Source organism: Musca autumnalis, unplaced genomic scaffold (genome assembly GCF_047663935.1).
Source record: "Musca autumnalis isolate F117 unplaced genomic scaffold, ASM4766393v1 scaffold_2, whole genome shotgun sequence".
Classification (NCBI taxonomy): domain Eukaryota; kingdom Metazoa; phylum Arthropoda; class Insecta; order Diptera; family Muscidae; genus Musca; species Musca autumnalis.
In genome coordinates, this window is record NW_027411755.1 from 253,803,345 (window position 1) to 253,819,839 (window position 16,495).

The following is a 16,495-nucleotide window of genomic DNA, read 5'->3' on the forward strand; positions in this document are numbered from 1 at the left end:
ATCTCGAATTCTCTAAGCGTGGATTTTTAAAATATTTTTTATGGAATCCCGAATTCTCTAAGCGTGGATTTTTAAAATATTTTTAATGGAATCTCGAATTCTCTAAGCGTGGATTTTTAAAATATTTTTTATGGAATCTCGAATTCTCTAAGCGTGGACTTTTAAAATATTTTTTATGGAATCTCGAATTCTCTAAGCGTGGATTTTTAAAATATTTTTTATGGAATCTCGAATTCTCTAAGCGTGGATTTTTAAAATATTTTTTATGGAATCTCGAATTCTCTAAGCGTGGATTTTTAAAATATTTTTTATGGGCTCTCGAACCTCTAAGCGTGGATTTTTAAAATATTTTTTATGGGCTCTCGAACCTCTAAGCGTGGATTTTTAAAATATTTTTTATGGGCTCTCGAACCTCTAAGCGTGGATTTTTAAAATATTTTTTATGGGCTCTCGAACCTCTAAGCGAGGATTTTTAAAATATTTTTTATGGGCTCTCGAACCTCTAAGCGTGGATTTTTAAAATATTTTTTATGGGCTCTCGAACCTCTAAGCGTGGATTTTTAAAATATTTTTTATGGGCTCTCGAACCTCTAAGCGTGGATTTTTAAATATTTTTTATGGGCTCTCGAACCTCTAAGCGTGGATTTTTAAATATTTTTTATAGGCCCCCGACCTCTAAGCGTGCATTTTTAAATATTTTTTATAGGCCCCCGACCTCTAAGCGTGTATTTTTAAATATTTTTTATAGGCTCTAGAACCTCTAAGCGTGGATTTTTAAAATATTTTTTATAGGCCCCCGACCTCTAAGCGTGCATTTTTAAATATTTTTTATGGGCTCTCGAACCTCTAAGCGTGGATTTTTAAAATATTTTTTATGGACTTTCGAACTACGAAGCGTGGATTTTGAAAATATTTTTTATCGTCTTTCGAACCACGAAGCGTGGATTTTTAAAATATTTTTTATGGACTTTCGAACTACGAAGCGTGGATTTTGAAAATATTTTTTATCGTCTTTCGAACCACGAAGCGTGGATTTTGAAAATATTTTTTATCGTCTTTCGAACCACGAAGCGTGGATTTTTAAAATATTTTTTATGGACTTTCGAACTACGAAGCGTGGATTTTGAAAATATTTTTTATCGTCTTTCGAACCACGAAGCGTGGATTTTGAAAATATTTTTTATCGTCTTTCGAACCACGAAGCGTGGATTTTGAAAATATTTTTTATGGTCTCCCCAACCTCTAAAAGTGGATTTTAAAATACTTTTTATTGACATTCGAACCTCTAAGCGTCGATTTTTCAAATATAGGCTGACTTCCGAAAAGTCAGTTGCTTCGTATTCGTGCATGAGTTTCATAAAATTACTCTAGTATGCAACTCGATCTAAGAACCCCTAGTTTCATGCACGAATTCACAGCAACTCACGTTTCGGAAGTCACCCATTTTTTATGGACTCTTGAACCTCTAAAAGTGGATTTTTAAAATATTTTTTATGGTCTCTCGAACCTCTAAAAGTGGATTTTTAAAATATATTTTATTGACTCTAGAACCTCTAAGCGTGAATTTTAAATATTTTTTATTGACATTCGAACCTCTAAGCGTGGATTTTTAAAATATTTTTTATCGTCTTTCGAACCACGAAGCGTGGATTTTTAAAATATTTTTTATCGTCTTTCGAACCACGAAGCGTGGATTTTTAAAATATTTTTTATCGTCTTTCGAACCACGAAGCGTGGATTTTGAAAATATTTTTATGGTCTCCCCAACCTCTAAAAGTGGATTTTTAAAATATTTTTTATTGACATTCGAACCTCTAAGCGTGGATTTTTAAAATATTTTTTATGGACTCTCGAACCTCTAAGCGTGGATTTTAAATATTTTTTACGGGCTCTCGAACCTGTAAGCTTAATTTTTTTAAATATTTTTATGTAACCTGTAAGCGTGGATTTTAAAATATTTTTTACGTGGATTTTTAAAATATTTTTTATGGGCTCTCAAACCTCTAAGCGTGGATTTTTAAAATATTTTTTATGGGCTCTCGAACCTCTAAGCGTGGATTTTTAAAATATTTTTTATGGGCTTTCGAACTTCTAAGCGTGGATTTTTAAAATATTTTTTATGGGCTTTCGAACTTCTAAGCGTGGATTTTTAAAATATTTTTTATGGGCTCTCGAACCACGAAGCGTGGATTTTTAAAATATTTTTTATGGACTTTCGAACCACGCAGCGTGGATTTTGAAAATATATTTTATGGACTTTCGAACCACGATGCGTGGATTTTGAAAATATATTTTATGGACTTTCGAACCACGATGCGTGGATTTTTACAATATTTTGTTTTGGGCTCTGATCTCTAAGCGTGAGTTTTTAAATTATTTCTTTTTAGGTTCTCGAACCTCTAAGCCTGGATTTTTAAATATTTTTATGGGCTCTAGAACATGTAAGCTTGAATTTTTAAAATATTGTTTATGTAACCTGTATGTGTGGATTTTAAAACATTTTCTATGGTCTCTATAGGCGTAGAATAGTGAATTTTTCATCGATTTTCGAGTCCTCTAAGCGTGGATTTTTAAAATATTTTTTATGGGCTCCCGAACTTATAGACGTGAATTTTTCATCGATTTTCGAGGCCTCTAAAACATGTTTTTCATGGGCTCTCGAACTTATAGACGTAGCATCGTGAATTTTTCATAGATTTTCGAGACCTCTAACCATGGATTTTATAAAACATTATCAACACCAAATATTTTAATACTTTTCGTTTATATTTTATTTGCCAAAAATTAAATGAAAAGTTAAATAGTACAAATAAGATAAATTATTTAAAATATTAAGTGTAAAAAATAAAATGTAATAATATAAAAAAATCATAAAAAATAAAGTCTAAATAAATATTTAAAAACAAAAAAATATTTATATATTTTTTCAAATACTTAATTTTGTTGTGGACCACAGTTTAGAAGAAAGAATTAAAAAGATTGAAATTGTTATGTTTTGTAGAATTTGTTTATAATTTATTATTTTTAGTTTAGAATAAATATTTTAAAAGATTTTCTTGTTGCTATCAAAAGTGTGTTGTTGTTGTTTTAGTATGTTTTGTTTCTTATATGCAATTGTATGAATATATGTTGTTGTTGTTTTTTAGCAAATGTTTTTGATTTATTGGCATCTCTTCTGGGTTTACTTTCTTCAAAGACAGAGTAATATAAATGTGTCTTCTGCTTCTTCTTTCGCTTGGTGATGAATATGATGTTTGTTTGGGGACATGGTGGTGGTGGTGCACATGTGCAATAGATGCATAACTGGCATACTACAAATGAAACTTCTTTTAACCAAGGCTATCAACACAAATAGTCTTCAAGGTCTTGCCACTAATGGTGGTCTTAAACTGTTCAGGCAAAGGCAATTCCGTCTAAAAGAGAAAAGGAAATACTTTAGTAACAATAGGGTCAAATTAAATAAATTGCAAAACTTACATAATCTCCATTGTCATCGACAGGCAACATCACATTCATTTCGGAAGATTTAGAGCTAACAATTTCAACGCCCAATGAGTCCTTGGACAAATACATTTGGCAACCATCGGTTTTGTCGATGGAAATTGTAGGCACATTACCCAACACCTGCATTTGCACAGATTGACAGTTGACAAACTCCACGGAGGCAACAACCGAATCAAAGAGTAGAGAACATTTCTTGCAGGAATCAAAGACAACATTATTAACCTTGCCCTTAACAGTCAAGGTGGAACCTTCACATCTGAACACGTAAACAACATTGTTCATTTCGGCATTTTCAACAATTAAATTGGGATTATTCTTTTGATATTCAATCAACCATTTCTTGCCGTCACGGGTAAATACTGGTGGCTTGGCTACCTCAACAACCGGTCCCTTGGAAACGGAACCACCCAATTGGGTGGTGGGTGCCTTAAAGGGTGCGGGGCCAGTGCGTAGGGTTGGATTTTTGTGTGTTTGCATGTCGGCAGTGACCTTTTTCAAATCTAAGGGAAAAAAGTTGAACAAAGAAAATATTAGTTCGCAATGTTAGGATTGAAAATGTTATTTTCCTTACTTTTGGTGATATTCTCGCCCTGATTGATTTCAGCAAACAGTGCACTGCGCTCATCGGCACCTCCGTCCAATGACATGTTGGACATGTCAAAGGTTGGTGGAGGTGGTGGTGGAGGACATCCACCCATGGGTGGTGGTGGTGGCACAGCGCCCGAGGCTGGAGCTGCACCCTTGCCAGACCATACTAAACCAGTAGTATGATTTTGTTTAATATACTGTTGCAGCTCTGTCAATGTTTGTACCCATGCACGAGCCCATTCCACGTGAGTGGCGTCCTTTTCTTTCCATTCCTTCAATACACGATTGGTATAGAATTGACCGGCATCATTCATTTCCTTGACATGGGGACCAGGTGTGGGAGACTGTAAGAAAAAAAAAAAGAGACATTGGCGTTAAACGTAAAATGTTGGATTTTAAGTTAGCTTATGAACTCTCAAGGGGTGGGGGAGGAGTATTGTGTCAAATGTTCTTTTAAAGGCAACTAGAACGCAGTTGTTTATGGTGACTAAAGAACAAAGGGGACCTATACCGAGAAATTTAAAGGGGAAGTTTGAGTACCCCAACGAAGTCTAAATACCAAATTTGAGTCATTTCGGTGGAATATTGAGGCCATAACGTTCAAAACACCGAAAATCGGGAGGTACCGTTCTATGGGGGCTATATAAAGGCATGGACCGATACCGACAAAGTTCTGGGGGAAAGTTTTATACCACCAACGTAGACTAAGTAGCAAATTTCAGCCATTTCGGTGTGATAATGAAACTAAAGCCTTCAAAATACCGAAAATCGGGAGGTACCGTTCTATGTAGGCTATATGAAGGTGTGGACCGATACCGATAAATTTCTGGGGGAAAGTTTTATACCCCTAAAGAAGACTACGTACCAAATTTCAGCCATTTTGGTAGGATAATGAAGCTAAAACCTTAAAAATACCGAAAATCGGGAGGTACCGTTCTATGGGGGCTATATCAAAACGTGGACCGATATATCCCATTTTCAATACCAACCATCCTGCAAGTAATAAAAACTTCTGTACCAAATATTAACTCTCTATCTTGATTTCAACAGACAGACGGACGGACAGACGGACATGGTTAAATCGACATAGAATTTTATGCTGATCAATAATATATATACTTTATAGGGTCTCCGACGAATATTTCGATGTGTTGCAAACGGTATGACAAATTTAATTGTACCCTCCATATGGTGGAGGGTATAATTACTAGATTTTCAAATAAATTGGCTTTCGTAATATTTTGTCCAAACTTAGTTTAATTTCGAAGATGGGTTATATCGGTCCACTCCTTCCGGTACCTCCCCCACAAAAGTTCGGAAATGTTCGGAAAATTTGTGCGCACGATAACTCTTAAAGGAAGTAACCGATTTGGTCTATACTTTGCACATCGTGAATTTTCTACCAGACTTAGATGAGGTTCCAATATAGACTCAATCGGTCGGTCCACTCCTTCGGGTACCTCCCACACAAAATTTCGGAAAAGTTCAGTTTAGGAACTGCTCTCGAATCTCTTTGATTTTTGTTGCAGCAACTTGTATTCACTGCCCCCCATACGACGCTATAACTTTCATGAGGGGCAAGTCCATACTTCCTGAGAAAATAGCCTGAAAGGTACAAAAAACTCCTATGACACCATGTGTAGTGGTTGGAGCGCAATATTACTCTCGAAGGGATCTGCCGATTCGGTTCAAAATGTGGCCTTCCCAATATTTTGTGCAAACTTAGTTTAAGTTCGAAGGTAAGCCATATCGGTACCCCCCCACAAAAGTTCAAAAATGTTCGGACAAATTGTGCGCACGATAACTCTTGATGGGAGTGACCGATTTGGTCCATACTTTACACATTCTAATATATCTACCACATATAGATCGGGTTCGATAAAGGGCTATATTTGACCACTCCTTCGGGTACCTCCCACACAAAATTTTGGATAAATTCACTATAAGACCTGCTGCCGAATCACTTTGATTTTTGTTGAAACAACTTGCATTCGCTGCCTCCATTACGACGGTAAAAGTTTTTTCAGGGGCAAGTCCATGCGTCTTGAGAAAACAGCCCGAAAGTTGTTAAAACCCCCTATGGCACCACATGTAGTGGCTGGAGAGCTCGAACCGCACACTGCGTTCGTCCGCACTTTGGATATTGTTCCAATATTAGATGAAATTCGAAGGTGGTGCTTATAGGTCCACTCCTTCTGGTATCTCCCCCACAAAAGTTCGAAAATATTCGCTAAAATGGTACGCGCGATTTCTCATAGACGTAGCAACCGATTTGGTTCAAACTTTTGATCTCTAAATATTGTCGAAACTATCTGTCCTATCTGTCCAATCCTTGTGGACACAAATGTTCAACATGTTTTTGTGTGGTTCGAGGATCCTTTGGACATTTTTACCGAAGGTTTTCCTAGTGGTCCTGTTGACAGCGATATTATGTTTTTCGTAGGCTAGTGTATCGAATCCCCGCAAATTTTTGAGCTTTAGTCCTATCCATACTTTTGTCTGTTCATACGCCCAAAATTTTGAAAACCCCCTAAATACTTTATAATATAATTGTTCCACAAACATCCCTAAGGGACAAGGGAGACTTCTCTCATATCAATCAGTGTACCCCGCCGAGTCCGAACGGCGTGTCTAAGACACCACTTTTGTAGAGAAGTTTTACATGGCTGAAATACTCAGGAAATGTCGCCAACATTACTGAGGGTATTTTGCCACCGTTGAAAAGTGTTTTGATGTTGCATGGCCGGAGAATCGAACCCACGACCTTAAGCGTGCAAGGCGGGTGTGCATTGCACCACCCCTACTTTAGTTTTTTTTTATTTTTTTTTTTGGAAAAAAGTGTTTCAATCCACACAGGCTGAGGGTATATCTCTGTCGGCAAAGTCGACTGATACTTTTTTACTTGTTTTAAGTTGATTTTACTTACCACACAAACCCATCCCAATGCTGGTATACTCTCACTAATGGCTGACAAATGATTAAAGAATGGAGAAGCACGATGCTTTTCACGGAAATCTTGAATGGCGGTAATTTGATCTGATGTTGGTTTCAACAGTTCCATTTGTTTGTTCTGATCTGGTTTCGAGCATTGCGTGGCCAAAGTGACATATTGCAATTGGGCGCTGTAATAATAAAAGAGGAGACAATATATTTATTAAAAAATTTCCAAATACGTTGTTAAATTCGAATGCCAAAAACATACTCAAAAGCCTTTTTAACAAATTCAGCATGTTGGGCAACATCTCCACCAATTTTGGCTGACAAAGTCAAATATTGACTTAATGGACCATTGATAATATCCTGATAACCCAAAACACTCATACTGAGTTCTAGTGGTGGCGGTGGTGGTGGTAGTGAGGAGAAATCGTCTAATACCGTTGGTATATTTTCAAGACTACCGTCGTTTTTGGCTTGTTGTTCCTGACTATCACTGTTACTGCTAAGGCTGTGACGTTCGTTTATACGACTTAAGGATTCTTCAATGCGTCCAATACGTTGATTTAATTGTTCCGTTTGAAAATCTACACCACTCAAGATATTGTTCGCTTCTTGGTCTTCGGCTATAACTGAAGCAGTTACAGGGGGGGATAAACTTGCACGTTTTTGTACAGTATCAAAGGTACGATTGGCTATATCCAATTCACGTGCACTTATCGAACGTTCCAAACGTTCAACCAACTTTTCCAGACGATTAACCAATGTCTCTAGATTTTCAGCAACTGAGGGTTTTAGAGAGGGATCACAATCTGAATTCGGGGAAGAAAAAAAAGGAAACTGTTAGTAAAATCGAAACATTTGATTTTTTTTTGTGGATTGAAGAGAAAATTTATTGAAAAAATGTGCCGTTTGAAAAGATTGAAAGGGGAATAACATCTTAAAAAAAAACGTTTGTATTTAAATAACAATTATCAAGACATGCAGAATAATATATAGACTAAATATTTTGGGGAAATAAGAGAGTTTGAAATATATAAATGTTTATACAATATACATATTAATGGTGAATTAAGTATTGGAAAAAATCGGACAAATTTGAACTCAATTTAAATTGGAATTCTCAAATTACAAATGAAATAATTCGAAATTTAATTGTAATTCTCCAATAACGAGTGAAATGTTTTCGAATTTCAAATTAAATAATCAAATTACAACTGAAATTCTTCTGTGAACTCCAATTTTAGTGCCCCACTCCAAACTTTAGATTGCTGAACAATTTTATATCGTTTGGAGAAGCATTCCTTTCTGTTTTCGCTGCTTTCAATTCCTAACTTTCAAAAGATCTCACAATTTCTTTGGCTTAAGTCAGATTAAGCCTCTGGGGCCATGATAACCAATAATACACAAGTTTTGTGGCGGATGTCCATACATACTTCGCGGGGTTGTGAGTCTTCAAAGTTCCGTAAGTCTGCAAGAAAACTTGAATTTTTGAAAGGAAATTTTATCGTGTAGATGTTGGGCACTGTCCATACGAGAAAGTCTTAAAATCCCGACCGAAGATTTTTCAGAGAAATGTTGGACTCTGTCCATAGATGAAAGTCACTAAATTCCGGTCAAAGAAACTAATCTTCACAATCTTTAAAATTATGCCAGTACTGCCATGGTTGGCTTTAAAAACAAACAAGTAAAAAAGTGTCAGTCAGCTTTGCCGACAGATATATACCCTCAGCCAATGTGAAGCGAAACTTTCACTTCCGGACAGATCGAATGTATTTACCCAGCAAACCAATCGTACCGACATCGTAACGAAATCGGAACAAAATTCGGACGATACGTCCGATATCTGATCCGAAATCGTAACGATATCTTAACGAAAGTTGTATGAAGTGGTTGACATAATTTCGGAACGAAATGTCTTAGCGGCATCGGATCGATTTCGGTCCGATTTCGTGACGAAATATGAAGAATATCCTTGGGAAATTCGGATAGGAAATTCCTTTCCGACATTCGTTCCGAAAACGGAACGAAATCGGTAAAAAATCTGAACTATTTCCTATCCGAAAAATCGTTTAGAAATCGGAACTAAATCTGAACGACTTTGCTTCCGAAATTGTTCAGACGTGTCGGACATCAGACATTTGGTTTGCTGGGTAAGATCTCTTCAGAATTTTGTGCCCGTTTTTGAATATTTGAACTTGCCGACAAAAATGTGGATTAGGAATTAACTGCATTGAGACACAAATGTTGAACTCTTGTAGGGCACGTACCCTTAGGGAGGACCGATATGGGCCATTTTAGAAGATAAACTAAATTTTGATAAAATATTAGGAGATCCAAAGTTTGGACCAAATTGGTTGCCCCATTCAAGTGTTATCTTCCTAGCATTTTAGTGACCTTTTTTAAATTTTGGGGAAAAGTACCGAAAGTTGTGGACCGATATTGCCCATGAAACTAAGTTTGGATATAATATGACTTAGACCAAATGTTGGACCAACTCGATTGAAGAGTTCGAGAGTTATCGTGCTCTCCGACCGCCACATATGGTGACATAGGGGTTTTTACACCTTTCGGGCTGTTTTCCCAAGAAATATGGACTTGCCCCTGAAAAAACTTTTACCATCGTAATGGAGGTAGCGAATACAAATCGCTTCAACAAAAATCAAAGTGATTCGAGAGCAGGTCTTAAAGTGAACTTTTCCGAAATTTTGTGTGAGAGGTACCAGAAGGAGTAGACAAGTATAGTCCATATTCCAAGCTGATATATATCTGGTAGATATATTTGGATGTGCAAAGTATGGATAGCATCTGTCACTCCCTTTAAGAGTTACCGTATGAACAAATTTTCCGAACATTTTTGAACTTTTGTGGGGGAAGTACATGAAGGAGTGGACCGATATGGCTTATCTTCAAACTTAGACTATGTTTGGACAAAATATTACTAAGGCCAAATTTTGGACCGAATCGACAGATCCGTTCGAGAGTTATCTTGCGCTCCAACCACCACACAAGGTGTCATAGGGGCTTTTTGCACCTTTCCGGCCATTTTCTCAGGAAGTATGGACTTGCCCCCAATGAAACTTGTACCGTCGTATGGAGGGCAGTGAATACAAGTTGCTAAAACAAAAATCACAGTCATTCGAGAGATGGCCCTAAACTGAACTTTTCCGAAATTTTGTGTGGAAGGTACTCGAAGGAATGGGCCGATTGAGACCATATTGGAACCTCATCTAAGTCTGGTAGAAATTTCGCGATGTGTCAGGGAGTTATCATGCCCATAAATTTTCCGAACATTTTGGAACTTTTGTGGGGGAGGTACCGGAAGGAGTGGATCGATATAGCTCATCTTCGAACTTAAACTAAGCTTGAACAAAATATTACGAAAGCCAAAATTTGAACCGAATCGGTTCATCCGTTCGAGAGTTATCGTGCGCACCAGCCAGCCAGACAGACGGACGGAAATTGCTAAATCAACTCCAAATTGTCTAAAACACATTTCGTCCAAACATACTTGGGGTCTAAAACCATTATTTCGATGAGGCACATTTTGCCCGCATGAAAGTTTATATACCCTTTCTAGCCTAAAGGTTGAGGGTATAAAAATAAATTAGGGGTATTTCGGGATCTTTGAAAATCCATAACTTGGGAAGTATGGACTGCCACAACACAAAATGTGTATCGTTGTAATCAGGATCCGAAGGGGCTATTGACGGTAGATGAGTCAAAAGTATCAGCCAGCATGGCTTAAACCAGATTTAGTCCTTTTCTTTCCAATTGTATAATTTTTGGTACATTACAGGGTCTTCCGCCACAAAAGATGCATATCAATGTTATCAGGACAAAAGGTAGCAACTCTGCTAAAAATGTCATGACAATGCAAGTATTGTTCCGTAATTTAAACTACCAATCGCGGTTGACATCTCCCTTGTGCTCGAAAGAAACAAAAATGTTGCGAAAAAATTAAATACGATATCAGAAGAGCTGCTAAACACTATTTTTTCCGAACTTTGTGTGTGAAATATCCGAAAGAGTGGTCCGGTGTAGTTAATATTCGGACATAATCCGAGTCTTTAAAAAATAATGGAATGTACATCATTTGTACCGACTCGGTTTCTCTCTTCGTGGTTTATCTTACGTACTACTCTATTTAGTTGGTGTCGGCATGCTTTTTGGGCTTTTGGGTCACTATTTCATTAAGTGTAGGGCCCACAAAAAACTATTTGCAAAGAAATACAAAACGATCCGAGACGATTTGTTAGACTTTTGTGTGGGAGGTATACGAGGGAGTAACCGATTTAGTCTATATTCAAACTGATCTCCATATGCATTGTTATGACCAATTCGATTACTCCCTTCGAGACTTATCGTGCGCACCATTTTAGCGAACATTGAACATTGAACCGGAAGGAGGGGACCTATATGAACTATCTTCGAACTTAAACAAAATATTACATTATATTACGATACGCAAAATTTGGACCAAATTGGTTGATCCGTTCGAGAGCTATAGTACCGCCATTAGACGTACAGATATAGCTAAATTAACTCCAAATTGTCCTAAAGCATTATTTCGACGAGACACAATTTTGGTCGTATCAAAGTGTAGCCTAAAGGCTAAGGACATAAAAAAGTAATATCGTTCTAACATCTCAATTCAATTCAATTTATTTTCATAAATGGGAACCTAGCCCATAGGGCCAAGAGCGGTTCTAACAAATGGACTAGAATTTTAGATGGAATTTTGACATTCCAAAGACCTACATGTGTAATCGTAATCGGAACAACAATACATTCTTCTAGTAAAAGTTTCACTGAACTCCAGTAGTTGCCCCTAACTTGGCGTAAACAAATTCCACAGAAGGAATTCAATTTCCGTTGCTTTCAATTCTTCACTTTCACAAGATTTAACAATTTGTTTTCAATTTTATGATTTTTTGGTAAATTAGATTGAGCATATATGTAATCAAGACAACAGGGACAACCTCTGGTAATAATTTCATATCAATCAAGATGATGTCCAATAGCTTAGCATAGCTTAGCTTTACATCTCTCTTCTGCTCAAAAGATGAATCAGTTTCTTTCATTCATGTTTCATTCACGTTACAAAACAAATTTTCCACTTAAACCTCAACAAAACTTTGTTATTCTTTACAATAAGCACATTACAATGATCTGTGGATTTCACAATTTTTAATCCATTTTGGTAACAACTTTCACAAATTTCTATTTAAAAGAGATTTGCTGGTCGTTGGCATTTTGTTATGTATGCTGCTTGCTTATTTGTTTCGTACCTGGATTATTGCAATTCTTTATGTCGTGAATAATTAAAGTTCTGCCATAGCAAGAACTAAGTGTTTGACCCATTAACACAAACTTTGATAAACAAGTGAATTGAGAATACACCTTTAGAATTGCATTTGAAGAAGTAGTAGATAGAAGAAGGACTGTATGAAAATATGTACTTTAAAGGCCACCACAACACAACACTTGTTATATTTCACCTTTGCGAAATTAATTAAGATGAAATGTGAATAAAATTTCTGTGTTTTTGAAGTGAAATTGTAAACTCTTTTGAGCCGCACAATGGCGACGCGATGGACGGCTGCGACAACGAGAGATACTCTGAAAACAAAAAACAAATCTTGTTCATTTCAATAAAATAAAAAACGAAAAAAACTTTTCACTACCTACAACACTTGACAACCGTGTCACTGGGTGGCTGATTCATTACAAATATGTGTGTTTGTTTTTTTTTTTTTTTTTGTTTTGTTTTATAAAAAAATATATAATACTAATACATTCAATTAATGACAATGTTTCTTTCATACAAACGCGGAGAGAGATACAAATAGGAATGTATTATAATTTTGTACATAGCGGTGGCTGGCATATGTGTGTTTATTGCTTCTTCATTTGTGTTATTACAAACATTATCCGAATGCGGCTTCTGCTGCTTCGTTCTACTGTGACTTTTCTCAGCAGTAATTATTATGGACAATAATAAAACACAAACAAAAAACCTTCTCATTTATTTTTGGTAGTACGAAGGTTGGCCAATAAGGTTTAGTTGTTGGCCAAAATGACAAAGAGTAATTAATAAAAGAAGACCTTTGTCAATTAATTGCAATTTGGCAATTTCGATCAGCTGTTTTTAATCATATGTCATTGATTATTATTTCCCAATAAGATTTACTCAGAGAGCAAGATATATTATTGTACTCCCTAAATGTTACAAAAAATAAACAAATAACTTTTAGAAAAGTCTTGCAAATTCTTATTGGATGTCAAAAGTCGTTTCTGCCTTTTACAACGACGACTTAGGGAATTTGTTGGTATGTTTACTAGGTATGTATTTTAATTATTTATACCTATTTAGTTAACTTATTTTAGCTTAGAAGTTTGGGGTGTAATAAAAATTCCTAATAAATGATTTGCTTTATTTTAACCGGGTGTAAAGGCCTCGACACATAAGAAGCATGGCATTCTTGCTGAGATCATATCTGATAAAAGACTAAAGACCAAGTTCGACCTAATAAAAAGATTTCAGAATCACATTTGAATTAGGTCCAACTTGGTCTTTAGTCATTTACCAGATATGACTTAAGCAAGAATGCCATGCTTCTTATGTGTCGAGGCCTTAAGTTGTGTATTCATGTGTTATTTTTAAAATTTTTGAGAGATTAATTAGTTTATCTTACAGAATAACATGATGTGGCGGTCCTTGGACGAGGAGGATTTGGCTTGTAGGCCCATCAACTGTCGTGGGAACGGTATTCGTTAATGCCATTCCTTGAATTTGAAGTGAATGATGACACATATCCGGAATTCATGATTCTGTATCAAACGAAAATTTTGTTCAGCGATATTAGCTACCGATTATGTTTTTTCGGCACCCAATTGGATCTAAAAAGGATCTTATAATCTTTATAAACTTCCCTAAGAAAAAGGTTTAATTTAGGAGCACCGATCGGCTTGGTAAGACATTTTTATTAGCTTTTTTACTATAATTACTTAGAAATTTTATAATATAAGTAGCTCTCGATGGACATTTAAGACTACTGATGTCAATATGGGTTCTTTGAATTTTTTTCGGCCAATTTCTGAGGAAGAATGAAATTGCCTCCGTTTTGAAATTGAAACAAATTGCTCCGTTGTTAAAGTTCCCGCAATGCGAACTTATTGCACAAAATTTTAAAACGATCCGAGATGAGCTGTGGAGAGTTATCGTGTGCATCTTTTTAAAGAAAAAATGTTTAACTTTTGTGCTGTAGGTACGGAAATGAGTGGACCGATAACGCTCAAAAATTTTAACCAAATCGGTTGACCCGTTTCGGAGTTATCGCGGGCACCAGCCGGCCAGACACACGGACGGAAAAGGCTGAATCAACTCCAAATTGTATGAAACAGTTTTCGTTCAGACATAGGTCTAAACCGATTATTTCTATAAGGCACGATTTTGGTCATATATAATAATTGTTCCACAAACATCCCAGATGGGACAAGGGAGACTGCTCTCATATCAATGAGTGCACCCCGATTCATATTAGCTCAATGATATGGGACCTACAGTTTACTTGTAGAGAAGTTTTGCAGGGCTGAAATACTCAGGAAATGTCGCCAAACATTACTGAGGGGTATTTTGCCAACTTTGAAAATTGTTTGATGTTGCTTGGCCGGGGAATCGAACCCACGACCTTCAGCGTACAAAGCGGGTGTGCATGCCATTGCATCACGGTCGCACCCATTTTGGTCATAATCAAAGTGTATAAATAGAGTAAACTTTGAGAGTAGCCCTTAGATTTAACCACCGGACAGATCGAATGTATTTAAGGTATCTTCAGAATTTTGTGGCCGTTTTTGGATATTTGAACTTGCCTAAAAAAAATGTGGATTAGGAATTAACTGCACTAAGACACAAATGTTGAACTTTTGTAGGGCAGGTACCCTTAGGGAGAACCGATATGGGCCATTTTAGTAGTTTAACTAAATTTTGATAAAATATTAGGAGATCCAAAGTTTGGACCAATTTGGTTGCCATATTCAAGTGATATCGTCCTAGCATTTTAGTGACTTTTTTTAAATATTGGGGAGAAGTACCGAAAGTTGTGGACCGGTATTGCCCCATGAAACTAAGTTTGGATATAATATGACGAAGACCAAATGTTGGATCAAATCGCTTGAACAGTTCGAGAGTTATCGTGCTCTCCGACCGCCACATATGGTGACATAGGGGTTTTTACACCTTTCGGGCTCTTTTCCCAAGAAATATGGACTTGCCCCTGAAATATGGACTTGCCAGTGAATACAAGTTGCTGCAACAAAAATCAAAGCGATTCGTGAACAGGTCCTAAACTGAACTTTTCCGAAATTTTGTGTGGGAGGTACCCGAAGGAGCGGACCGATTGAGTCCATATTGGAACCTCATCTAAGTCTTGTAGAAACTTCACGATGTGCAAAGCATGGACCAAATCGGTTATTTCCTTCAAGAGTTATCGTGCGCACAAATTTCCGAACATATCCGAACTTTTGTGGGGGAGGTACCCATCTTCGAACTTAAACTAAGTTTGGACAAAATATTACGAAAGCCAACATTTGAACCGAATCTGTTCATTCGTTCGAGAGTTATCGTGCGCACCAGCCAGCCAGCCAGACGGACGGACATGGCTAAATCAACTCTAAATTGTCTGAAACACATTTCGTCCAAACATACTTGGGGTCTAAAACCATTATTTCGATGAGGCACATTTTGCCCTATGAAAGTGTATATACCCTCGTTAGCATAAATGCTGAGGGTATAATAAAAGAAGACTTATTTATAATAATGGGGGTTGGAGCAAGTTAGAAGAGGGGTCATATATCGGTCAACTCCTCTACTCCCACAAATGTTCGAAGTTTTTCGCTAAAATGGTGCGTACCATAACTTTCGAACGGATGAACTGATTTGATCCAACATTTGACCCTCTTAATATTTCTTCCTATCACTCGGACTCGATCATTCCACTCCTTCAGTATCTCCTTCCACAAATTTTGTCGCACATGTGCAGTTAAGGGACATGTGTCGGGTACTCGGGTACTAACAAAAGTTCAAAATTTTAGCTAAGTCCAGTTTAAGGTCTGTTCGAGGATCGTTTTGAAATTTTTACCGAAGGTTCTGCTTACAGAGATATACAGGGCAATCATGAATAAAGATTCCGTGCGGAATTTGTTCTCTTTTCCCAATTTTCCATATTTATGTCCGAAAAGGGAATATCTTCGGCTAGAATGTTCGATAATTAACAGCCTGCTTCAATATGTTGAACGAAAATGAAAACGAAAACAATTAAACTCGTGTATGATTTTTAAATTTTGTAGTTGTTTAAAGCAAACACAAAGTCAATATTGCCATGAAAACCAAAGTTTAGGTGTTTTTTGTTCGCAATCATATTCTTTTCGCCATAGTGAAACAGGCCCTAAGACGGCCATCAGACCA

At 36.7% G+C, this 16,495-nt stretch overlaps 1 protein-coding gene across 12 annotated transcripts in view; it reads right to left on the reverse strand.

Moving 5' to 3' along the window:
* Positions 1–2,988: 2,988 nt before the first annotated feature.
* Positions 2,989–16,495, reverse strand: part of capt (adenylyl cyclase-associated protein 1) — a 59,094-nt gene continuing 45,587 nt past the window's right edge. For 7 of the 12 annotated variants that reach the window (XM_073971379.1, XM_073971375.1, XM_073971374.1 and 4 more), the window contains 5 exons: positions 7,295–7,838; positions 7,019–7,214; positions 4,076–4,436; positions 3,478–4,004; positions 2,989–3,413 (listed from right to left, as the gene is read on the reverse strand). In XM_073971379.1, the coding sequence (XP_073827480.1) occupies positions 3,330–3,413; positions 3,478–4,004; positions 4,076–4,436; positions 7,019–7,214; positions 7,295–7,413 (1,287 nt within the window). In that variant the 5' untranslated portion in view covers positions 7,414–7,838 and the 3' untranslated portion in view covers positions 2,989–3,329. Of the gene's footprint in view, positions 3,414–3,477; positions 4,005–4,075; positions 4,437–7,018; positions 7,215–7,294; positions 7,839–8,241; positions 8,361–12,317; positions 12,649–12,713; positions 12,922–16,495 lie in introns of those variants that run through there. The other 5 variants (XM_073971382.1, XM_073971376.1, XM_073971377.1 and 2 more) reach the window with 5 other exon arrangements.